The sequence below is a fragment of the Castor canadensis genome, chromosome 2 (assembly GCF_047511655.1).
Source record: "Castor canadensis chromosome 2, mCasCan1.hap1v2, whole genome shotgun sequence".
Lineage (NCBI taxonomy): Eukaryota > Metazoa > Chordata > Mammalia > Rodentia > Castoridae > Castor > Castor canadensis.
This window is the reverse complement of record NC_133387.1, coordinates 133,732,698-133,757,912: the sequence shown is the minus strand read 5'-3', so window position 1 is coordinate 133,757,912 and position 25,215 is coordinate 133,732,698. Positions and strand designations below refer to the sequence as shown.

The 25,215-nt window shown below is 35.5% G+C and overlaps 1 protein-coding gene across 4 annotated transcripts in view; it reads left to right on the top strand.

Moving 5' to 3' along the window:
* Nucleotides 1-25,215, top strand: part of Ubr1 (ubiquitin protein ligase E3 component n-recognin 1) — a 146,781-nt gene that overhangs the window by 43,908 nt on the left and 77,658 nt on the right. For all 4 annotated transcript variants that reach the window (XM_020167348.2, XM_074065779.1, XM_074065780.1 and 1 more), the window contains 16 exons: nucleotides 3,157-3,219; nucleotides 3,453-3,576; nucleotides 3,934-4,041; nucleotides 5,194-5,282; nucleotides 6,727-6,825; nucleotides 8,300-8,457; nucleotides 10,641-10,740; nucleotides 11,271-11,399; nucleotides 14,187-14,367; nucleotides 14,862-14,923; nucleotides 15,200-15,310; nucleotides 16,426-16,491; nucleotides 16,797-16,898; nucleotides 19,466-19,529; nucleotides 22,475-22,599; nucleotides 25,144-25,196. In XM_020167348.2, the coding sequence (XP_020022937.2) occupies nucleotides 3,157-3,219; nucleotides 3,453-3,576; nucleotides 3,934-4,041; nucleotides 5,194-5,282; nucleotides 6,727-6,825; nucleotides 8,300-8,457; nucleotides 10,641-10,740; nucleotides 11,271-11,399; nucleotides 14,187-14,367; nucleotides 14,862-14,923; nucleotides 15,200-15,310; nucleotides 16,426-16,491; nucleotides 16,797-16,898; nucleotides 19,466-19,529; nucleotides 22,475-22,599; nucleotides 25,144-25,196 (1,634 nt within the window). The remainder of the gene's footprint in view (nucleotides 1-3,156; nucleotides 3,220-3,452; nucleotides 3,577-3,933; nucleotides 4,042-5,193; nucleotides 5,283-6,726; nucleotides 6,826-8,299; nucleotides 8,458-10,640; nucleotides 10,741-11,270; nucleotides 11,400-14,186; nucleotides 14,368-14,861; nucleotides 14,924-15,199; nucleotides 15,311-16,425; nucleotides 16,492-16,796; nucleotides 16,899-19,465; nucleotides 19,530-22,474; nucleotides 22,600-25,143; nucleotides 25,197-25,215) is intronic.

Below are 25,215 nucleotides of genomic sequence, written 5' to 3'. Positions count from 1 at the left end.
TTGGCAGTACTAGAATTTGAGTTCAGGGCCTCACACTTGCTAGGCAGGTGCTCTAATGCTTGAGCCGTGCCTCCAGTCCTTGAGTTAAATTTTTAAATCACTGGTTACTAAAAAAGTTGCTGTATTATGTATGGTTCATTAAGACTGATTAGAAAAGGGAGCCCTCTGTACTCAAAAATATTGAAACTTACTAATCTATGACTTAAGATATGTAATTAAAGATAATACTAAGGAAAATAGTAGTTAAAAGATTTACTCAGGGCTTCTGTGGAGGTTTATTGAGTAACAATAATAATATAATAATAGCTTTTAAAAGCACAAGGCCTTGAGTTCAAACCCTTCTACTGCCATAAAAAATATTAATAGCCTTTTATACAAATGTGACTTTCACAACCATCCCATGAGGCACATTCTAACACTCTCTCCATTATACATCAAGGCAAAACACATGGTGGTTAACACTTTTTTTTTAGTGGAACTGGGATTTGAACTCAGGGCTCCTGCTTGCAAAGAAGGTACTCTTTATTGCTTAAGTCATGCCTCCACTCCATTTTGCTCTGGTTATTTTGGAGATGGAGTTTTGAACACTATTTGCTTGGGCTGGCCTTGAACCTCAATCCTCCTAATCTCAGCCTCCTACCTAGCTAGGAGTACAGGAGTGAGCCACTAGAGTGTAGTTGCCACTTTCATCTTTACTACTCTCTGCTACAGTCAAAGTGGAGAGAGCTTGTGATTATAACTAATCTGTCTACTAGTTGGAATGATTTGCTTTTGGATCCTAAGACTCCATAAGGTGATGGTTATTGCAAAAAAAAGCTTTTTAATAAATGATGATTGGTTTGTACAAAAAGAAAAATAGGACATGAGGTAATATATACCACATTAAGGTGAAAATGTGCTTCTTGGCTAGATGAGATTGTGTTTTAATTGGTTTGTTTCACAAACCCATGAAGATGTACATTTGTATATATGGTATACAAATTAGAATCAGGTGGGGAGAATTTTTTTCAAAAACTGTTAGCTCAAGCCTACTGTTAAAATTGAGAATATGGGAAGAGGAGGGGAAAGAAATGCCCATGTATTTGGGGGAAAAATGCCTCTCTCCAGTTGATCTGCTCCCACTGTCACCCTTCCCCATTTTTTGTCATTAAAATAATTTAATGGTGATAAAACCCAGGTAACATAAAATTTACTATCTTAACTTTGGTTTTTTTTGGTGGTGTTGGAGTTTGGACTCAGGGCTTTGTGCTTGCTATGCAGCTGGGCAGGCCATTTACCGTATGAGCCATGCCTCCAGCTCTTAACCTTTTTTGCATGTACAGTACCACAGTGTTACCAGTACACACATTGCTGTGCAGCTCTCTTGAACATTTTTATCTTGTAAAGCTGGCACTCTGTGTCCGTTAGATAACTCTTCCTTCTCTCTTCCTCTCCAGTTCCAGGTAATCCCCATTGTACCTTTTAAGAGTATAACTATTTCAGGTGTCTTATGTAAGTGGGATCATGCAGTATTTGTCTTTTTTGTGACTGGTTTGTTTCACTTAGCTTAGTGTCATCCTGTTGTAACATATGATAGGAATTCTTTGGTTTTTTTTTGTTTGTTTGTTTTTTAGGCTGATTAATATTCCATTGTTTACCACATTTTGGTCTACCATTCATCCACGCGTGGATAACACAGTTTGCTTTTACCTTTTTTCTTTGTAATAATGCTGTTATGAATATGATAATTCAGATATCTGCTCAAGTCCTTATTTTCAGTTCTTTTGGGTGTATATCCTGAAGTAGAATTGCTAGATCATGCTGTAATTCTGTTTCATTGTTTGAGGAATTGCCATACTGTTTTCCTTACAGCTTTACTGTTTTATATTTTCTCTAGCAGTGCCAGGTGTTCTGGTTTCTCCATGTTCTTGTAGCACTTATTGTTTTCTGTCTTTTTTTTTTTTTTTACAGTGGCCATCTTATGTTATGTGAAGTCTTCTCCTATCCCCAATTTATATTGAGGTCCACTGCTTTAGACTGAGTGCCAGGGACTGGAGGTGTGGCTCATGCAGTAAAGCACCGCTTTGCAAGCGTGAAGACCTGAGTTCAAACTCCAGTCCCACCAAAAAAAAAAAAAGTTCCCTAGACTGAGTGTCAGTATCTATGCATATAAGCTTTAAGGTGTGGGTATATTGTCTGTTCTTTTAAAAATCTTTTATAGCTTGACTTTTTGGCCATTTTTTGTTTCTGTATTTGCAAGTTTACTGGTATAATTAACAGATCAAATATATTTGGGTAGGTTTTTTTTGTTTGTTTTTTTTTAATGGAATACTTCACGAATTTGTGTGTCACACAGCAGACGTGCTAATCTGTGTATCTACGTACCATTCCAATTGTAGTATATGTACTGCTGAAGGGAGTTTTTTACCTACATACTAGGTAAGGAGCTAAAAAAGGAATATTATAGGATGGCTAGAAGTATAGGCTATGGAGATGGAATAATCGTCATGGATCTCAGGATCTATCATTTATTAACTTTCTGTTTTGGAGACAAATTACTTAATCTCTCTGTTTTGGTTTTCTCTGTAAAATGGGAATAACTGTTTCCTAGGGTTATATAAAGGTTAAATGAGGAAGATAGTGTTTCTGACCTTTTTCATATAACACACAGGTAAATAAAAGGATGAGCTACCAGGAAATCTTGCATAAGCCACCAGGAAATCTTGCATAAGCCTTGCTCAGCTGACTTCAGAGCTAGAGGAATTAATAGCTTGGCCACACCTTCAGCTCATTACTGGACTACAAGTCCATATAGAACACATAATGAGTAGCTTATAAATTCGTTCACGAAAACTATTGAAAACACATAGCAGGTGTTTAGTAAACCTAAGTAGTTATTATCTGATATAAGTAGAAATTACACTATAAATAAAAAACTGATATTCTTGCTGTGCAAGAATAGCCAGCACCCTAAATTACAGAATTTTCTTCTAGAGGTACTGATGGTTCAGATGGTTCATAAAAGTTTTGTTAAACAGTCTTTTCAGGTATTGTCCTAGAATCTTAAAACTTTTAGTCAACAAGTGATTAATAATTGATAACTTATTAGGTCTATGGGCTAAGTATTCATTGTGGTTATTATTCCATTATCTAATCCTTATTTTGGTCTGTAATTAGGGTCGCCGAGCTGTTAAAGCAGGTGCTTATGCCGCTTGCCAGGAAGCAAAGGAAGATATAAAGGTAACTTTCTGCATTGTGATAAAGAGAAAATTTTAATAGGAATGTATAAAAGCCAGTGTAGAAAAAGTAAAGTGATCACATTGTTGAAGTAGTTTCACATCCTAATTAAAGATAGGATTGGGGCACCTAGGCTCAACCAGCAGGGTTATTTAAGTCTCTGTTTTGAAGAATAGGTCACTTAGTTAAAAGCAAAATTTATGTACTATTTTTTAAATTATTCCTTTGATTTGTAGAGTCATTCAGAAAATGTCTCTCAACATCCGCTTCATGTGGAAGTATTACACTCTGAGGTTATGGCTCATCAGAAATTTGCTTTGCGTCTTGGTTCCTGGATGAACAAAATTATGAGCTATTCAAGTAAGCATGCAGCCTATTTATCTTGTTTCTGGTAAACTATTACATGTTTTTAATAACCATAAATTTTTAAATGTCAATTCAATTTCTTTTTTGGTCAAGCATCTATTTTGACTGTCTTTCAGGACAGCATTTCAAATATATAATAACATAAGAAACAATTTAAATGCATATCAAATAATATCCTTTATTGGCTCTTGGGTCTTTGATGTTTGCACAGTTATTTGTGACATCAAGCATAGTAGGATTATATTCGTCTCTTCATGTGTTATTATAGGAAATACACTTTTAGCAGAAATACCATGAATAAAGATTATCTGATATATATACTAATGAGCTAAAATGTCTGTATGTTTGTAGGTGACTTCAGGCAGATCTTTTGCCAAGCATGTCTTAGAGAAGAACCTGGCTCTGAGAATCCATGTCTCATAAGCAGGTTAATGCTTTGGGATGCAAAGCTTTATAAAGGCAAGTACACTTTTACTTAACACTACTTCCCAGGAATCAAAGGAGGAGGAGGACTTTATTTTTTTATTATAAATTTTTTTATTAGGATATATTCATTATACAGGGGGATTCATAGTGACAATTCCGATTAGGCATGTATTATACATTGTTTAGGTCACCCCCACTGTCTCTCCCCCTCAACCCTCTCCCCACTCCACTTAAAGCAATTGCAAGAGGTTTCTTTGTTCTATTTTATATAAGTATATGAAATCCATGAACCAATACCTTGACTTTAATCTTCTGGATGATGTCTTTATATTAGAGCTGTAGTTTCTTTGTATTAAATCAGGTGTTAATCTGTGATCTTGATTTATAAGATAGCATAGGTGAAGGTAAGGTTAACCAATCAGCTTGTGTTTTTCTGTGTTGAAAACCAGGGACGTTGCCTTTTCATTTAGTCGGCGCCTGCTGACAAGAGTGTGTATACAGTTCATATAGTAATGCATTTATTAGTGCATTTTCACTTAAAAAATCTAAATGAACAGAAAGTAAAAGATGAAGAAAAAGCTAAAAAGTATGGAAAAAGAAAAATACAGAATCAGAGTACTTCTGAGTGAAACAATGAAAAGATTTGGAGAGGATAAAATGAAGTAGATAAATGTTGGGAGAGGTGTAAAAAAAAAAAAAAAGAAAAGGGCTGGGCTTGTTGGTTCATGCCTGTAATCCCAGCTACTTGGGAGGTAGAGATTGGGCAAAAAGTTAGTGAGAACTTTATCTCAACAAATAAGCTGTGCATGTTGGGACCCTCTGTAATCTGTGCTATGCAGGGGGCTTTGGTAAGAGAATCATGGTCTGAGGTTGGCACTAGGGAAAAACATGAGACCCTATCTGAAAAAGCAGAAAAGGGCTTGGAGCATGGCTCAAGTGGTAGAGTACCTGCTTAGCAAACACTAGGCCCTGTGTTCAAATCCTAATACCACCAAAACACAGGAAGGAAGAAAAAATGGAAGGGGCAATATATTCTATCTATTAATTGTTACTGCAGTAAATGCTATTCATAGTTGTCCTAGATGTCTGTTACCATATGAAATATTTTTTATAATATTCTACCGCTTCTAATGGCTGTTTTTGCCTTGATACCTCCTCACTTCCTGGTCCCCAAATAACCTGTAGGTGCCCGTAAGATCCTTCATGAATTGATCTTCAGCAGTTTTTTTATGGAGATGGAATACAAAAAACTCTTTGCTATGGAATTTGTGAAGGTAATTGCTTTTTAAGAATAGATATCAGTAAATAGAAATGGGATGCAATTTTATGAGTGAAATAATAGAAATATAATTGTGAATCTAAAGAATTGAATTTTACGGTTCATTTCTTTGCCAAGACTTCTTTATTTTATGTACATAAATATTTTTTAAAACTTTATTTGTTAGTATGGAAACAGCATTTTGGAGAGGAAATAGGTGGAAAATGAGCAATATGGCACAGATCAGCAAAGGGAGGTTTTCACATTCATATGTGCATCTTTTTCCTGTAAGTAAAATTATAACAGCAGTATAAGTGACTGCTTGAAGGGCATGGCAGGAAAGAGGCACAGGTGTGCTTCCTAAAAGAGAGGCAGGACTTAGGTGACCAACAGCTACACTTAGTTGAGGCTAATCCACAGGGTAAAACTTAAGGTTTTATATGTTGCTTTATTGATCTTATATTATTATGTATTTTCATCTGTCTCCCAAGTTACTTTGCAAGGTTACACAGAACAAAGACTTCGAATTTTCTACTCTGTCTTATACAAATAAATACTTGCAATTGCTTCTGATTTTGAGTTGCAGACAATTCTATAAGACAGTGTAGAGGTGGGACTCAGGATGGAATTGGAAACAGAAATAATACTTGTTTTAGGCATATGACATGGTGGGATCAGACCCCTGCATTCTCTGGATTTTATAAGACAATTCTTTAAAAAGTGATACTTTGCATCTCTTTTCCTTCTGTGATGGCAGCCAAGGCTATAAACAGAATTAGCTAAAACTCTTTGGAGAGAATATTGGTCTGTATGTATGACCTGAAATGAAATTTTATTTTCTTATGCAAAAGCTAGACTCCTTAACTTAGATGATGCATTATTTTGTAGCATTGGTAATCCCTTTGATTCTGCAGGAATGCTGGAGGGTAAAATTCATTATGTAAGTCAGTTATGCAGTTCTGTGCTTATATATACTAGATGCTTAAGAGGTGACTAGGTATATTACTAATTTTGTTCTCATTCATCAGGGTTGATTTTTCACTGATTGCACTAGTATGGATACAAAGTTATTTGCAACAGCATTCATATTTTTTAAGGCTGGATTTAATCTGATTGGTTGGTTTTCTGGATCATATTAGTTGTTAAATACTTTGAATTTATCTCCTGTCCTGTATTGTTTGAGTTGAAACAGCTAAAGATTGCTCACCTATCTGGAGAAAGGATAAAATGCCCCATTGAGCCCCTCCAGGATTTTCACCTTTTTAAATCTTTCTTCTGACTCTGCTAGTTTGGTGATTGAATTCATATTTGGCCTTTTGATTATTCTCTTAAGATTTTTTTTTCTCTAATAAATAGGAATTATACTTATCTTATGAATAGAGCCATACCTGGAGAAGTTATTAAAATTGAGATTTTAAAAGGTTTTAGTAGATTTGTAAGTCTCCACATGTATCTTTCAGTATTATAAACAACTGCAGAAAGACTATATCAGTGATGACCATGACAGGAGTATCTCCGTAACTGCACTCTCAGTTCAGATGTTCACTGTTCCTACTCTGGTAGGTATGAATTATTTCTTTGCAGTATTTGTAAGAAAAATTTGTTTTGTTTTTAAATTTTTTACTTAATGTTGAATCAAATTAAAATATTGTCAGAATCATTAGTTCTGACTAATTTCATTTGGAAAAATCAAATGATACTTTAGTTATATCTGTATGTGAATAAGGACGAAGTAACTGTGTACTACCCTTGTCCTGACCTCTGCAGATGATATCCAAAGCTGATTTCTCACTCTAGAGGAACTTAAGAGAAGGGCCTTTTCAGTACCAACACTTTTTTAAAATTTTGCATTCTTTTCTTTAGTTACTGTTTGGAGTAGATAAATACAGTAAAGAAAAACTAAGAAGAGTGTGCCTGTCAAGCACTTGTGTAAGATGGTCTGCATAGGCCTGGGAGGAGAATGGAGGATCTACTTCATTTTTGTGCCAATTCTTTTCTTGTTTTTTTCTGGACGGTGATTTTAACTACTACTCCTTTCCTTTTTCAAAGGGCCAGAGAAAAGGATAGGGAAGATACATTGGATTGGGGTGAGGGAGAGATTCCAGAATAGATAGTAATATGACAGATTTTGTGAAAGATGTTTTTGTTCTGATTTGTTCATGTTGTGATTACCTATGATATATGTACCTAGATAACCTATATAAGGGCTCGGAGTATCCAGATAAGTGCTTTGTAGTTACTAAAAATAGGGGATTTTTATGTTTAGAAACTTACTTCTCAGTAAATGCTGTTCTCTTTTTTTTTTTTAATTTTTTTTATTTTATTTATTCATATGTGCATACAAGGCTTGGGTCATTTCTCCCCCCTGCCCCCACCCCCTCCCTTACCACTCACTCCGCCTCCTCCCTCTCCTTCCCACCCCCTCAACACCCAGCATAAACTATTTTGCCCTTATCTCTAATTTTGTTGAAGAGAGAGTATAGGCAATAATAGGAAGGAACAAGTGTTCCTGGTTGAGATAAGGATAGCTATACAGGGAGTTGACTCACATTAATTTCCTGTAGGTGTGTGTTGCCTTCTAGGTTAATTCTTTTTGATCTAACCTTTTCTCTAGTTCCTGGTCCCCTTTTCCTATTGGCCTCAGTTGCTTTTAAGGTATCTGCTTTAGTTTCTCTGCGTTAAGGGCAACAAATGCTAGCTAATTTTTTAGGTGTCTTACCTGTCCTCACCCCTCCCTTGTGTGCTCTCGCTTTAATGCTATTCTCTAAAACCAAGGGCTGTATTTAATGGTCAATAAACATTTATTAGAAATTACTTACTTCCAGGGGTGGTGGCTCATGCCTGTAATCCCAGTACTTGGAAAGCTGAGGCAAGCAGATAGCAAGTTTGAGGCCAGTCTGGGTTACAAAGTGAGACCCTGTCTCAAAATAAAACAAAAAAAAACTTATTGACTAAAATGAATGAATAAATCAAGTTTGTTGTATGATGAGTTAATGCTAATGCTAAAGACAATATTCTTGAAATACTCTGCAGGCTCGACATCTCCTGGAAGAGCAGAATGTTATTTCTGTCATTACTGAAACTCTGCTAGAAGTTTTACCTGAATACTTGGACAGGAACAATAAGTTCAACTTCCAGGGCTATAGCCAGGACAAACTGGGAAGAGTATATGCAGTAATATGTGACCTAAAGTAAGTTGTTAAAGTCAAAAGGTGAGGGCACCTGTTAACCACTGTGTGCTTATTTTTCTTTGTCTTTTAAGTGAACCTCTGATCCTTTGGTTGTCTACGATTCTCTTTATTATGATGGCAAGTACAAAAAAGGTGAGCACCTTGTGTTAATACAGTTAGCCCTCCATATCCATGGGTTCCTCTTCTCTGGATTCAACTAACCATAGATTGAAAATATTTGAAAAAAAATAATTCAGTTTCTTGTTCCTATTCTCAAAATGTTACAGTGTAACAACTATTTACATAGCATTTGATCTAGGTATCCTTTTATTATTCTTACCTGTTTCTGTGTCCCATTTCTGAAAAGTATAGCAGACTCTCAAACCAAATCACTCCCTTACTTGCTCACTCTGTCAGTGCCTTTCTTCCCCTTCTCTCATGGCTTTTGGCACTACTTTTATCTACAGATTGCCTTCTTTTTCTTTTCCTCCCTTACCTGCATTTCTTCTTGTCACTTGCCTCTTGCTGGGTCAACTACAGAGGTCAGGCATGAATTGTGAGAAACTAGAAGTGTAATTCCTTTCAACTCTGAATCAGTGCTTCTCATATTTTAATACAAATTCAAATGATGATTCTTATTTAGTAGGTCTGATGAGACCCCAAGAACCTGTATTTCTAAAAAAAGAGTACCCAGGTGATAATGTTGCTGCTGTTTTATGGACTGCATTTTAAGTAGCAGTTGCTCTAGAAAACAACCAAATCTTGATGCTTTTTTTTTTTTTTAATTATGATTGACTTTAAACTTTAGGGTTTTCTTTTCTTATTTTGGCTCTACTAAGATTTGAACTCAGTACTTCATGCTTGCTAAGCAGGTGCTATACTGCTTGAGCCAGTTCTTTTTGCTCCAGTTATTTTTTGGAAATAGGGTCTTGCTTTTTGCCCAGGTTGGCCTAGACCTTGATCCTACTGTAGCTTGGATGACAGGCAAGTGCCACACACCCAGTTTTTTTTTAAGTTGCAATAGGGTCTCAAGAAGCTTGTTTCAAGAGCTTTTCTAGACTGGCCTAGAACCATGGTCTGCCTGTTCTCAGCCTCCCATGGTAGCAGAGATGACAAGCCTGGGCACTGAGTCCAGCTATTGGTTGAGGGGTGAACTTTTTCCTGGACTGCCTTTGAACCTCGATCCAATCTTAGCCTCCCAAGTAGCTAGGATTACAGGTGTGAGCCACCATGCCTGGCTGGTTTAGGGTTTTTTCCTTTGCTTTTAAAGATGATAATTAGCATATTTTAAAGTTATTTCTTGATAAGGCCCTGTATTGTTAATGTACAGTCACATTAACACATAGCTAAAGAATGGGAGAAATTACAACACCATTCTTACTATTTTTACAGTTCAAAACAAATTTTTTTTATATTTGTTGCCTTGTCTTTTATGTTCCTGCTTTTTTTATACATCTTTTTTAGTGGCTAACATTGGATTGTCGTGTTCCCTATATGTATCTGGTTTTCCTACTACTCTTTGAACTTCAAGGACAGGATGTATCTTATGGCATATTCATGTTCCCAATATCTGATACATATGTAACAGTAATATATTTTGAAATATATATTTTACTAATTGAAAAATAACTTTTGATAGTTGTTAATGATTGTACTCTGAGAAGCATTCCATGATGAACATTGTTCCCCTGGATATGAAACCAATCATTGTCTTTTCAGCCCAGAGAAATATTGATCTGACAAATTGTAGGCTAAAATGAGTCTATTTATCGCTTGAAATTAGTACATCTGTATGCTTAAGCCATAATGGCATGAGTGCTTATATCCTTCTTCCTACTTCAAAACCTGGGAGTAGGAAAACTGTTTGAAATATCCTGATCCTGAAAAGAATTCTGCTGGCCCTTTAAGTGATGACCATGGAGAGTCCTAGGAAATCTGTATTGTGTTTTTCTATAGTTGTCTGTGTCAGGCTAGACTTAGTTGGTCTAAGACTTCTAAGACTCAATCAGATTAACCTCTGAGGGCAAAATGTGTGGAATAGTCAGGCTTAGCTTTGATACTTGTAGAACATTCCATAGTTTGCTGGTTGCATATAAAATAAACCAAGTAAATTTTGGATATCAACCTTGTTTATAACCCTGAAAACCTTAAAATTTATCTCAAAATAGAGAAGTGAAAAATTTCTTTCTTTTTTGAAATGATAGGTATATCCTGATCAGCAAACCCACAATATGGACAGAAAGATTAAGAATGCAGTTTCTTGAAGGTTTTCGATCTTTTTTGAAGATTCTTACCTGTATGCAGGTATGATAATTTCCATACACCAATAATCCCAGTCTTTTCTTTTTTCCTCCTCTTCCTCCTATTTTTCTTCTTAACAAATTGTGGTTTTCATATAAGAGAAAATTTATCTAGCAAAATAGAAATAAGATTTAAACACTGACTCATGGATCCTACTTTAATGAATTTTTCTATGTATCTTTATTTGCTACTGCTATTACTGTTAATGCTTATCATGTGGTTAATATGTAGTAAGCACTAATACATTACATTTTTTGAGCTTATAACAATCTTATGATGCAGTTGCATTGTTATTCTCACTTTACATATGAAGGAATAGGAACTCTCATTGCTAGAAATCCCAAACAGAGCTGGTATTTGATGTCAAATACTGTACTCCTGAGCTATACCCCAGAGAGCTGAGATTTGAACTCATCTATTCTGACCAGTAAAACAACCATGTTAAAATACTGTGCATGAATCCTGACAACTTTATATTTTGCAGTAGTAGAACAAAGACTGAAGGTCATAGGTTGACCATTCTTTTCTTTCAGGGAATGGAGGAAATCAGAAGACAGGTTGGGCAACACATTGAAGTGGATCCTGATTGGGAGGCTGCCATTGCTATACAGATGCAATTAAAGAATATTTTACTCATGTTCCAAGAGTGGTGTGCCTGTGATGTAAGTTAAAGAGTTGTTAATAGAATCAGTGCCTTTTTAAGGGCTCTAGTAGTTAACTAGACATAGAGTTTTAAGTTGCAACTTCCTTAATGTAAATTTTTATTATTTAATTAATAGTATAGTTTTTAGATATTTAAATTTAGGAGGAAAATCCAGTCTTTTACACCTGATTAGGAAACATGCCCCAGGGTAGTTTTGCTTATTTGGGAAATTACTGGGTTTGGAAGTATGTGTCATTATTTTATACACATTTATTTATTTGAAAGTGGATGTTAATATTGTGATGATTAGGACTACATAGTCTTAAGCTTTCCAGGAATGGAGGGTGGATATTTAACCAAGAGGTTTGTTACATGTGTTAAACCATTTCGAAATGAATTTCAAAGTATAGAACTAATTTTTAAACCTAACCCTCTAAACACAGAATATAAACCCAGGTTCCCTTTGGAAAGATAACCTTATTTATTTCTTTTCTGAGAAAATTGACTTGCTTTGAGTCAAATACCTTCATCTCCTCCAGTTTATCTATACTGTTTTCATCTATTTACTGACTAGATTTCTTTGAGTCTTCACTATTGGTCTCCTTTTTGTCTCTTTTTAAAACCAGTGCATCTACTTAGGCTCTTGACTCCAATTTAAATTACTTTTTCCTGGAGTTTGCCTCCTCAGTTGTCTCTAACTTGTATTTTCTCACTTTCATATTCATTCCTTATAAACATACAGGACTCTGATCCTTAAAAACCATAATAGAAGCCCTGCCTTACTTGCCTTACTTGCTTTTACGGTTCCACTTTGAACTGTATTCCCGCTCACTTTCTTCCCTTTTCCCTTCTCTACCACCTCTATTCATAAACAGAGTGGACTTTAGTCGCATACAGTAGCTTTTTAGAGCAATAAAATAGCAAATACTGTCCAGCAACTACAGCACATATTTCTTTGTTCCTATCACCCTTATATATAGCACAACTGTTGGGAGATGGGTCAAGGTGTGTATTGTTCATCATCACATCTCCCACACCTCCTGAAGTCATCATAGTAACTGTCTTCATTCATTAAGTCACAGTACTTTTTTAGAGTATTCTTTAAAGAATCCATTTAGTAACCAAATTTAGAAAACTTTTCATCCCCATCTTCCTGGAATTGTCTGTAGCACTGCATTTTCAGTAAAGATTCTTCTTGACCCTTTCTTTCCCTTTGATTTTCGCAAGACTACACTATCTTAATACTTCTATTATCAGCTGTCAATTTCAGTCCATGATTGCTTTTTTCAAATTCCTTCTGCCTGCTAAAAGAAAACATCCCTGCTGCTCTCTTCTCTTACACATCTTTCATTTCTACCATTTAGTTAAATGTTCCTAGGGATGATATTTGTACAGATATTTGTACTTGCACCTTACACTTACTTTATTTATTATTATTTATTTTGTTTTGTTTTGCAATACTGAGGTTTGAACTCAGGGCCTTCACCTTGAGTTACTCCTCCAGCCCTATTTTTGTGAAGGGTTTTTCAAGATAGGGTTTTGCAACTATTTGCTTGGGCTGGCTTCAAAACATGATCCTCCTGATCTCTGCCTCCTGAGTAGCTAGGATTACAGGTGTGAGCCACCAGCACCCAGCTTTACACTTATTTTAAATTGATTTGTCATCATTTTCTTCACTTCTAATTTACATTTTCTCATCTTGACAGTGCTATTGGTATATTCATTCATACAGGAGATCTCAGAGCCACTGTGTTCTGTGTGTTTGATATTAGTAGATGTGTTAAGGAGAAAAATGTTTGGCTTCACATAGATTGGGAAATTTTGAGTTGAACAAAATGAAAGAGGATTTTTAAAGCTACTGAACTTCTCAAGTTCTTTAATTAGTAAATATGCTAATTTCTAAGAGGAATGTTTCCAAAATTTATTTGTCCAGTGGAGTTCATTTTTCATGGAGTGACCTGAATGACCTTGACTCTTTTCTCCTCCCATACTCACCTAGATTTGATTCTTCTTGGTAAAATAAATCCCAAATTTATTTTACAATCCTGATTTCTTTGTGGGTTCATTTTGTCCTTTCTTGACTGCCTCACCCTGGTTCAGATGCTTATCACTTAAACCTAGAATTTGTGGCAATTTTCCTTTTGGTTTCTTTCTCTTTTTTTTGTGGTACTGGGGCTTGAACTCAGGGCCTACACCTTGAGCCACTCCTCCACTCCCCCACCCCTCCCTTTATTTTTGCGAAGGGTTTTTTCAAGATAGGATCTTGCAGAACTATTTGCCTGGGTTGGCTTCATACCGCAATCCTCCTGATCTCTGCCTCCAGAGTAGCTCGGATTACAGGCGTGAGCCATCGACACCCAGAATCCTATTGGTTTCTTTATTTCCTCACTACCAGTAGGAAAATTGTCACCTTTGTTGACTCCCATTAATTCTTCTGAAAATAATGTGTTGACTACATTATACATTAGACACTTCAGTGTACATATGCTGGTACCAAAGAATAGGTAGGAAGATCACAGTGCAAGGCCCACCTGGGCAAAAGCACAAGACCCTATCTGAAAAAATAACTAAAAGCAAAAGGGCTAAAGGCATGGCTCAAGTTCTCTCTCTCTCTCTCTCTCTCTCACACACACACACTCACACACACACAGTGTATATTTTATGTTTCCTGCTGGTTTGCAAATCCTATAGAAGTAGCACTAGTAATACCTAGAAAAATTTTGCACTTGTATTTGATAAATATTTATTGATTGATAAATGGTAAAGTAGCTAACTTACCAACATACTTGCGTTTTTTTCCCTTAAGGAAGAACTCTTACTAGTTGCTTATAAGGAGTGTCACAAAGCTGTGATGAGATGCAGTACAAGTTTTGTATCTAGTAGCAAGATTGTAGTTCAGTTGTGTGGCCATATTTTGGAAACTAAATCCTACAGAGTGTCTGAGGATCTCGTAAGCATACACCTGCCACTTTCCAGGACGCTTGCTGGTGAGTGTTTGTTTCTTGGGGGTTTTTTTCCCCCATATTTCTGGCAGCTTTGTTTTGTAGATACCCAGAGTACTAGAATAATTTCTATTTTGATTCTGTGCTCAGTATGTTCAGATATCCTCAGATCAGATACTGCAGTAGAGGGCCATTGTTATTTCCCTCCCATCATCTTAGTGTTCATCTAAGAATGCTTACTTACCAGGGCCATCTGTTGTCTGGATCCTTATGGTATAAACTTAAGGACTAATTTGGTGACTTATCTCTCACCCAGATTTAATTTAATATTGTTGCTGGTTTTAAGCCTTTCTCTCCCCAATTTTATGAGTGTATTGCATGCTAAGCAAACACTCTATCATGAAGTTATACCCCCAACCATAGTAAACATATGTTTACATTTCCCAAGTTTCCTAACTTGATAAGTTAACTAATAAACACACGAACTGGGTTTAATTGCTTTCTCATTTTCTATTTTTCTCCTTTAAAAAAAATTTTAGGTCTTCATGTGCGTTTAAGCAGGCTCGGTGCTGTTTCGAGACTACATGAATTTGTGCCTTTTGTAAGTAACTGTATTAAGTATTGACTTATTTGTACTCTAATTTTGATCACATCTTTGTTAATAGGTGAGAAAGGAAAAAGTATTTTAAACCCCATCTAAGTAATTCTTATTTAGTAATTTGCAACTATATATTATCACATTGAAATCTGAATCACAAGGATTTGGAAGTCATCTAGTTCACCTTATAGCTTATAAAACTGAGGAAGGTACAGTGTCATAACTGAGATAAATCTGAGCCCTGGGTGCAGTAATGAAGTTGACCTCACTTTGTTTCAGGAGGACTTTCAAGTAGAGGTACTAGTAGAATATCCCTTGCGTTGTCTGGTGCTGGTTGCCCAGGTTGTTGCTGAGATGTGGCGAAGAAATGGGCTCTCCCTCATTAGCCAGGTATACCAAGGTCTATTATTCATCTTTATGAATGTTTTGTTCTTTTTCCTTTCCTCTCTCTCTCTCTTTCTCTCTCTTTTTCCGTAGGATCTTACTATGTAGCCCATGCTGACCTTGAACTTAGGATCCTCCTGCCTCAGCCTCCCATGTTCTGTATACCATTCAGTTTCTTTTTTATAATTTTACCCCATGTCCTTATAATTTCCTAAGTATTTGCTTTTATTCTCTTACACTTTTATACTCTCTTATTCTTATACTTTTATATTCTCTTATAAAAGCAAATACTTAGGAAATTATAAGGACATGGCTCAAGTGGTAGAACGACTGCCTAGCAATCACAAGGCCCTGAGTTCAGAAAGAAAAGAGAAGTCTTAGAAGTGAGTATTCTAGGGATCATATATATGTTTTTCCTTTTATCCTATTTACTGGTTATCCTATCTTTTTTTCATGGTACTGGGGATTGACCCCAGGACCTTGTGGATGTTAGGCAAACTAAATCATTGAGCTGTGTTGCCAGTTCTGATATTCTGTCTGAGTTATGAGAAACTATAGTACTTGAGTAGACAGATTATATGAAAGCCAGTAGTACCACAGAAATCTCCCCACTAACATAGCTCTTTTTTGAGGGTTCTTACCGTCTGTCTTAATAAAGGGTACCTTTAAGTTCAGTGGTAAAGCCCTTGTCTAGCATGTGTGTATGAACCCCTAAGTTTGATCTCCAGCAACACAAAGCCCAAAACAAGGCTACCTTACACTTTTTTCTTCTATATCAGAGCAAGGGAAAAGTACTTTTCCTAAAAGGTAGAGAAATAGGATTTGTAAAGGTAACACTTAGAAGAAAAATGATGTTATGATAAAAAGTGGAAATTGGTTTAATTTCATTCACATAGGTTTTATTTAATTTTTAGAGTGTTTATTTGTTTGTTTGTTTTGTTTTACAGTACTGGGGTTTGAACTCAGGGCCTTGTACTTGCTAGGCAATTGTTCTACCACGTGAGCCCTGCCTCCAGCCCTGATAGTTTTCAGAAAAGGTTTTGTTTAGAATTTTGTTTGAAATAATTTCTTTTGGCATCTATCTACATTTTATAGGTATTTATCTACCTTTTATTTTGTAGGTATTTTATTATCAAGATGTTAAATGCAGAGAAGAAATGTATGATAAAGATATCATCATGCTTCAGGTACCTGTTTCAGTTACTTTTCATATTTTTACCTTCAATTCCTTCTTGTTAAGTTCCCTTGAATTTTTCTTACCATTAACTGAAATAGAAAGGGAAAGTAAAACGTTATCTTTGCAAACTTTATAATTTTCTAATAGTACCACTAAAGACACAGTGTTTCTCCACTTGGGCTGGGGATGTGGCACGAGTAGTAGAGCCTTACCTATGGAGTTCAAGGCCCCAAGTTCAAATCCCAGCACTGTTGCCCCATAAAAGTATTTCTCCACTTAATACACAGGAAGTGTCATGCTGGATTTCTTTCACAGATTGGAGCATCTTTAATGGATCCTAACAAGTTCTTGTTACTGGTACTTCAAAGGTATGAACTTACTGATGCTTTTAACAAGACTATATCGACAAAAGACCAGGTAAGCAACAGAAACTGACATGTGAATTAATCCCAAAGGAAATGTTAATGATTTTAAAAGTTTGTACAGTTGACCTTCTGTATCTACAGATTCAACTTACTAGGTGTCAAATATATATATATTTAAAAATATTTGAATTTGTACTAATGTATAGACTTTCCTCCCTTTTCCCTAAAACAATACAGAATAAGAAGTATAGCATTTACATTTTATTAGGTATTAAAGTAATCTAAAGATTTATTTATTTATTTATTGGTCACAACTCGGCTTCACACTTGCAAAGCAGGTGCTCTACTGCTTGAGTCATACCTCTAATCCATTTTGGAGATTGGGTCTGGTGAACTATTTGCCTGAGCTGACCTCAAAGTATCCTCCTGATTACAGGTGTGAGTTGCTGGCACCCAGCTTAGAGATGGTTTAAAATACACAGGATGGCATATAGGCTATATGCTAATATGACACCACTTTATATAAGGGACTTCAGTGTTTGGTGTTTAGTATCCTGGTTGGGGTTGTCTTGGATTAATCCTCCCCATAATAAGAGAAAGAGAAAAGTATACTTTCAAAAATATACCCACACATGCATATTCATTCATTCTCTCTCTCTCCTCATCCGATGCAACATTACCTCCAGAAAATAGTTGGTGTCTTGTTTGTTTTGTTTTTAAAGCAATAATTACCTCATTCTGTGTGTGCTGTTATGTAATTTTCTGCCTGTGCTTAAAATACTATGATAGTTTTTGGTCACTGAGTAAATATACAGCTGTTTCATTGTATATTATCATTTTTAAAGGTATTGTACTTTTGCTTCGTATTGCTGACGAGGGTTTTTTTCTAGTTTTTTGATCTTACAGACATCTGAACCACAGTGATTAAACACTTGTCTCATTATTGTTAAGATAAATTATCAGAAGTGAATTGGATAAATGAAACAGCTTTTCTTTTGTTTGTTTGTTTGGTGGGACTGGAGTTTGAACTCAGGGCTTCACACTTACAAAGCAGATGCTCTTCTGCCTGCACTATACCTCCAGTCCATTTTGCTGTGAGTTTTGTTGTTTTTATGGTTTTTTTTTTAAGATGGTCTCTCTCAAACTATTTGCCCAGGCTGGCCTTGAACTATGATCCTCCTAGTCTCAGCCTCCCAAGTAGCAGGTGAGCCACCAGTGCCTGGCTTTTTTTAATTTTCATTTCTTTTTTTTTTTTTTTTTTTAAGAGACAAGATCTCGCTACGTATCCCTTGCTGACCTGGATCTCCCAGAGTAGATTAGAATGGTCTCAAACTTTAGATCCTCCTTCCTCCACTCCTTGAGTGCTGCAAAGCAGCCTCTTTCTTAAGGCTCTTAATATGTACTAACAAATTAGCCTTAGAAATTTTATTTATAGCCAGACCCAGTAATTGTAATCCCAGTTACTCAGGAGATAAGAGATCTGGAAGATCGTGGTTCAATACCAGCCCAGGAAAGAAGTTAGTGAGACCTCTAGCTCAACCAATAGTCTGTCATCCCAGCCACACAGGAAGCGTAAATAGGAGGATCATAGTCCAGGTCAGCCCAAGCAAACACCTGGGTGTGACCCTATTTGAAAAATATGTAAAACAAAAAGGGGAAGGGCTGGGCTCAAGCAGTAGTGTGCCTGCCTAGCAAGTGTGAGACCCTGAGTTTAAAACCTGGTACCACCTACAACAAAAAAAGCATTTATTTGTATGTAAACTCTCTGTATGTACATTTCTAATAATATGTAATATTTTTAATCCTTGTTGATATGATAGGTGAAAGGTGGTGTTTCATTTTAACTTTCAATTCTTTAATTATCGGTAGAATTGACTGTTTTCATTATTATTAGCCTTGGGGAGGGGCAGTGAATTATTAGTTCCTGTCTTTGACCCTTTTCCTGTTTTTATAGATAGCTGTTTGCTTAGTAAAGACTATTAACCCTTTATTTACTGTATTTTCATAATTTGTGATTTGTCTCATGGTTTTTTGTAAGATCTATTTTTTTAATACTTGAAGTGCTAGTTTATGAAGTAACTCTTTACTGTTTTGAATTCATGAAATCACATTACTTTATTCTTTCATATTAGAAGTCACTTGCAAAGAGCCAAAGAGTAGGATATAAAATTTAAACTCAATTTTTAATCTCATTTTATACTTAGTGAAAATATTTGATTTGATACAATGCTTACATAGGGGACATTTTAGGAAGGCTAGTCTCACTGTAACTTAAATATCTGCTTGAAGCCATTTCTCAGTGAGAAAGATGCCAATGTTAGAGAAAGGATTAAAGACTAGAATTAGTTTATTGACTAAGGAAAAACAATGATATGGAAATAATGATAATGAAAACAATGATAGCATTTTAGCAGTTGTTATTAAATGCTTATTATCTGCCCAATATTGTGAAATTTGTTGCATTTGATGTCAGAAAAGAGAACTATTAACCTCTAACTACCTATTGCTGTGCTCTGAGCAAATACTAGACTGGACAGATCATGAGTCTAATTCAGAAATGCAGGTTTTATGGAGGTTTTTAATTTTTATTAACTAATCTATCTTTTTTTATTTTTATAGGATTTGATTAAACAATATAATACCTTAATAGAAGAAATGCTTCAGGTCCTCATCTATATTGTGGGTAAGATTAAGACAGAATGTTTGGAAAAGGAATGCAGGTTACTTTTTAGAGAATGATGTTTTACTACTATTCAAAATACCGTGTAGAATATTGGTTAAGAGATGTGATTGATATGTAGAAACTCATCTTTTAAAAAGCACAGATGGCTGGCAGGGCGGCTCAAGTCTTAGAGCATCGGCCTAGCGGTCAGGAGGTCCAGGGTTCGAGGCCTCATCCACCTCACAGGGGAAAAAAAAAAAAAGGCACAGATCCCTTCCCTCCTTTTTTTTCTTTGAGGTGCTTGGCGTCACAGCCAAGGCCTTGGCACATGCTCAGCAAATGCTCTGCTACTTATTTTTAATTAACATCCTTATTTTTTTAATACCTAATTTGAAATTGTTTGAACTTTGGAGAACTAGGATATAATTATCCCAGCTAGAAATGTAGATTTTTTTTTTTAAAAAAACCTCATTTATTGCTAAAAATTATATATGTATATGAAATTTAAACATAGCATAGCTCTAACTAGAATATGTTTCCATTATGTCATTCTGTTAAATTATTGTATGCAAATATCGGGCCAGTCTTAGCTTCATTAAGTTTAGGGAAAGAAAAAAGAATGTTCTTTGTCAGCTAAAATGTTGATTGAGTTGTTACGGTATTAACTTTCAGAAATGTTTTCTATTCAACTGTAATTAATATAAGTATTCCTTACATAATCAAATACAAATATGCACAATATCATAGTCTGCTGATTTTACCAATAGGGCATTCTTTGGCCATCATCTTGTTCTTGACTTCTCAGTCTGGCTTTTATTTAGTTTGCTGTACCAGATAATGTTTTATTTTAAGAGTTCCTAATGAGGACTCTACCAGTTACTTGTTTGTCAGAGAGAACTAATTGCTAGACTAGCTGCTTGTCTCATGATATTTTGTAACATCTATTTTTTTAATACTTGAAGTGCTAGTTTATGAAGTAACTCTTTACTGTTTTGAATTCATGAAATCATATTACTTTATTCTTTCAAATTAGAAGTCACTTGCAGAGAGCCAAGGAGTATAAAAAGTGTTTATTTCTAAATAAGAGGTAGATCTTCCATACTGCAAACTCTTGTCTAGAATATTCTAGTAAGAAAAGAATGGAGGCGGGGAGGGAAAGGCAAATTAAGGAGTCTTTACTCCCATTTCCTGCTTGGGGACCAGGGAATGTTTCTCTGCTTGGTTTTCCCCCCACTTTCCCTACTTTATCCTGTTATATGAAAATAAATTCTTGCTAAAACTTTTAAAAAAAGGGAAAATTTAAAAAGCATGTAAGATTTTGAAGTTGGTTATATACTTTAACAAATTATGGAACCTTAGAGGAAATTTTGTGTTTGTTCATGGAGCTATATGGAAATTTTCTAATATTGTGCTATATTTTTAACTTTCTTTTTTCTGATACTGGGATTGAACCCTGGGCCTTGGGGTTCTAGGGAATCACTCTACCACTTGAGCTATGCCCCCAACTGTTTTCGTTACTCTGTTGTGTTTGCGATAGAGACTTGCTAACTTCGCTCAGGCTGGCTCAATCTTCCTGCCTCTGCTTCCCGAGTAGCTGGGATGACAGGTGTGTGCCATCATGCCCAGCTAATGTTTTATTTTTTTCCTGTTTTGTTATTTGCTATTATTTTATTGTTGTGTTTCCCTGATTTTTATTGGAAGTTTCCTTCTATGTGATTTGGTTTTTAGTTAATACTTGGTGTATAAGTTCATTACTTTGAGGAATCAACATGTTTATTTTACAAAATTATCATCTCTGATTTTATTATGGGACAAATATTAAGTAGAAAAATACTTGGATTAGGAATCTGAGGATCTAGTCCTGGCCTTGCTATCACCTCTCAAGTGTATACCATTTATAGTCTTTGAGTCTTAAATTCCTTATTTGTGAACTGTGAAAGACATTGGCATGATCTCTAAGGTTGCTGTTAGTGCTATAACTTTAGGGGATACTCTGGCAAAAAAAAAATGTGAAAATTACAAAGTGCTTTACAATTGTAAAAATGAATGAGTCTTTGGTAATAAATACACTTAATAAAAAGTCATTCTTTGGCAAACATGTAGAATTTATTAAATATCTTAGTAAAAGGATTTCTTTCTTTGTAATTCTCTTAGAACTACCATAGATCTTTATACAGATCTTGTAGTGCTGAAAATCAATGGTGACATAGGCCGACTGTTTTAAGTCTTCTTCAAGTGGTGGGATTTAGATGCTATTGACACCAGTGACATTTCTGTAGTTGATTTAGCTATTTGTTCTCTGCACTTGGCAGTTTCTTTACAATGGTTATTGGAAACCTGGGGCAGGGGATGTGACTCAGCGGTAGAGTACTACCTAGCATGTGCAAGGCTCTGGGTTCTGTCTCTAGCATAATAATAATTATAATAATAAAACAAAAGATTTAAAAATCATAAAGGAAACCTATTTGGGCACTTTTTGCAAGACCAGTCATTCTTGATACATAATACTCTTTTGTCATCTAACCCACAAAGATATTTTTTAAGTATTTTACTTTTCAGTTTTCATTTTGTTTTTGGTTTTAGTTTTCTTTTTTTGAGACAGGGTCTTACTAAGTAGCCCAGGCTGGCCTCAAATTCACGATTGTCCTGCCTTAGCCTCCCAAGTGTTAGGATTTAAGGTGTCTCCCACCATACCTGGCTTGTTCTTTTTTTTTTTTTTTTTTTTTAATTCATTTATTCTCATGTGCATACATTGTTTGCGTCATTTCTCACAAAGTTCTTTCTTAAATAAAAAGAGACAAAACTGAGGAAGATCTTAAAAGAAAGCATTGGAAAGAAGCATTGGTCACTGCTCATTCACATATCATTTTAAGTTAATGAAATGCTCTATAGAAGTACACTTGGTGGAGAGGGATTTAAATAGAAAGCAATTAATTATTCTACTTTTTCTTTTCATTGTATATTAGGAGAGCGTTACGTTCCTGGAGTAGGAAATGTGACTAAAGAAGAAGTCACAATGAGAGAAATTACTCACTTGCTTTGCATTGAACCCATGCCACACAGTGCCATTGCCAAAAATTTACCTGAGAATGTAAGTCTGGTTTTTTTTTTTCCCTCTCCCTTCATCTCATGATTGAGATAGTTTTTTTTTTTTCTTTTTCCTTTAATTGGAAGTGACTTCAAATTTCAGGAAAATTTGCTTAGCAAATGGCCTATATTTTCACCTTACGGATGTAAACCCATTACCATTCAGTCTTCACTGGTATAAAATTCTGGGAAAATCTTGACTTTGTTTGTTTTAAACTAAGATTTCGGAAAAAGGGATTCGCTGAAACACTGAGGCTATTGGAGTGGCATATTAATCTGGGTCTTCTGAGAAGTAGATCTGAAGACAAACATGAAAATCTTATTAGAGAAAGTGATAGGGGAACGGGGAGCCTTCAGAGTATTATGCAAGTCTTGTTGTGAAGTGGGGAAGGAAGGTTAAATAAAAGCACCCTGTAAAGTAGTTGATTTCATAGAAGGAGAAAATAGAGTAGTGGTCACTAGAGACTACTAAGAAAACTAGGTCAGAGCTGGATAGATAGAAGTTAGTTAATGGGCACCAAACTAAAGGTAGGTAGCAGGAATCAGTTCTCTTATATTGTATAGCACAATAAATACCCTCTACAACAATTTATGGTATATTTCAAATTAACTAGAAAAAAGAGAGTCCAAAGGTTCCTAAAACAGAATTGATAAGTATTTAAGGAGATGGAAATTCTGATTACCCTGATTTGATTATTATACATTGTATGCATATATTAAATTATTGTATAAATATGTACAACTATTGTATGTTAATTTAAAAAGAGAGAAGAAGAAGCTAGGTTCGTGGCATGTGCCTGTAACTACAGCACTTGGGAGGCTAAGGCAAGATCTCAAGTTCCGGGCTAGTCTGGGCTACATACCGAGACCCTGTCTTTAAAAAATAAAAAAGAAAAAATGAATGAATGAAAAAAGCAACATCCTAGATGGTTGGGTTTGGGTGCCTTCTCATGTCTTCCAAAAGAAGCCTGCATTAGTGTCTTTGCCTTGCTCAATGTCTGGAAGCATCTGTTAAGAAGTTTGGCTTTGGTATAACCAGGACACAACAGTAGAGGCATGTAATCATTTATGCCTCCTCTCGTGGGAGGTCTGCAAGGTACATTTCAATGGCCACCACAGGTGGTTTTTGTGTTTTTGTACTCATAGATATTGATGTAGTAGTCCTAAAATTGTGATTCTCATATTTTTTCTCCATGAGATTTGAATATGAATTAGAACAATGATATTTATTTTCTTGGGTTTTTTTTTTTTTTTGAGGTGCTAGGCAGACACTCTACAACTTGAACTTTGCCCCCAGTCTAAAGTAGTGATTCTTAAAAGTAAAATGTAATTATCTGTCCTATCAAAGCTTTCCAGAGAGTTAGAATAGGTATAAGCTTTGACTACGGGTCATTTTGTTCCTTTCTACCCCAAATTATTTTTATCCTTTTCCCAGTTATATTGATACTTAGACTGGGCTTTTGGTACATCACCTTCTTAATCTTTGAATATTCATCTTCTAATTTTATAATGAATGTATTTTAATTACCAGTTTACAATTTTCGTTAGCATATTTCTAGGCAGGAGTATCTATGAAATAGTAGTTTTGATGTTCTAGATCTTACTTTCTTAATACATATTAAAATAAGTATTCAAAACTAATTTAACATATGATTGGTAATATGCATACTGTACTTCGTTCCCCCTTCCCCTAATAAAGTTCTTTAAGGCATTCTCTTTGCTACTAACCCTCAAGTACATTTTTTTTAAAGGAGGTTAAGTGGGTATGTTAGGTGCCTATAGTGTAGTCCCAACTATTTGGAGGTGCTGAGGCAGGAGGATCTCTTGAGCCCCGGAGTTTGAGGCTACCCTGGACAACAGAGTGAGATCTTATCTGTTAAAAAAAACTCAGTGAATAAATAATGTTTTAAAAAGAAAGGTTAAATTTATTTTTTTTAAATTTCTTTATTTTTTATGTAGCTATCTACATAAACAAAAGCTTTTTAGGCCAGGCATCAGTGGCTTGTAATCCTAGCTACTTGGTTGGCAGATACCAGGAGGATTGTAGTTTGAGGCCAGCCCTGGCCTATCTCAAACGAGTTCAAACCCCAATACTGCTTCTCCCCAGCTCAAAAAAAAGAAAAGAAAAAGCATTTTAGGGGTTGGGGATAAAGCAGCACTTGCTTACCATGTGCCAGGTTCAATCCCAGCACAGAAAGAAAAGGAGGGAAAGAGGAGAAAAGCTGTGTGTGTGTGTGTGTGTGTGTGTGTGTGTGTGTGTGTGTGTGTGTGTGTGTGTGTGAGAGAGAGAGAGAGAGAGAGAGAGAGAGATGAAGGCAAACTTTCTTTCTTATGCAGTTGACACATAGACCTTTATCTCTGAAGAAATTGGTCACCAAAAATGAGCCTAATTGGTTTCATGTATAATTTGTTTATACTGAAAATTGATCTTTTTATTTATTGTTTACAAAGTACTTCAGAAATGCAGTGCAAATGTATTTCATTTCCCAGTAAGAGAAAAGAAAGTCATTATATGAAGGTAAAAATGACAAAAATATTGTTTCAACAGGAAAATAATGAAACTGGCTTAGAGAATGTCATAAACAAAGTGGCCACCTTTAAGTAAGTGCTTTCTATTTGT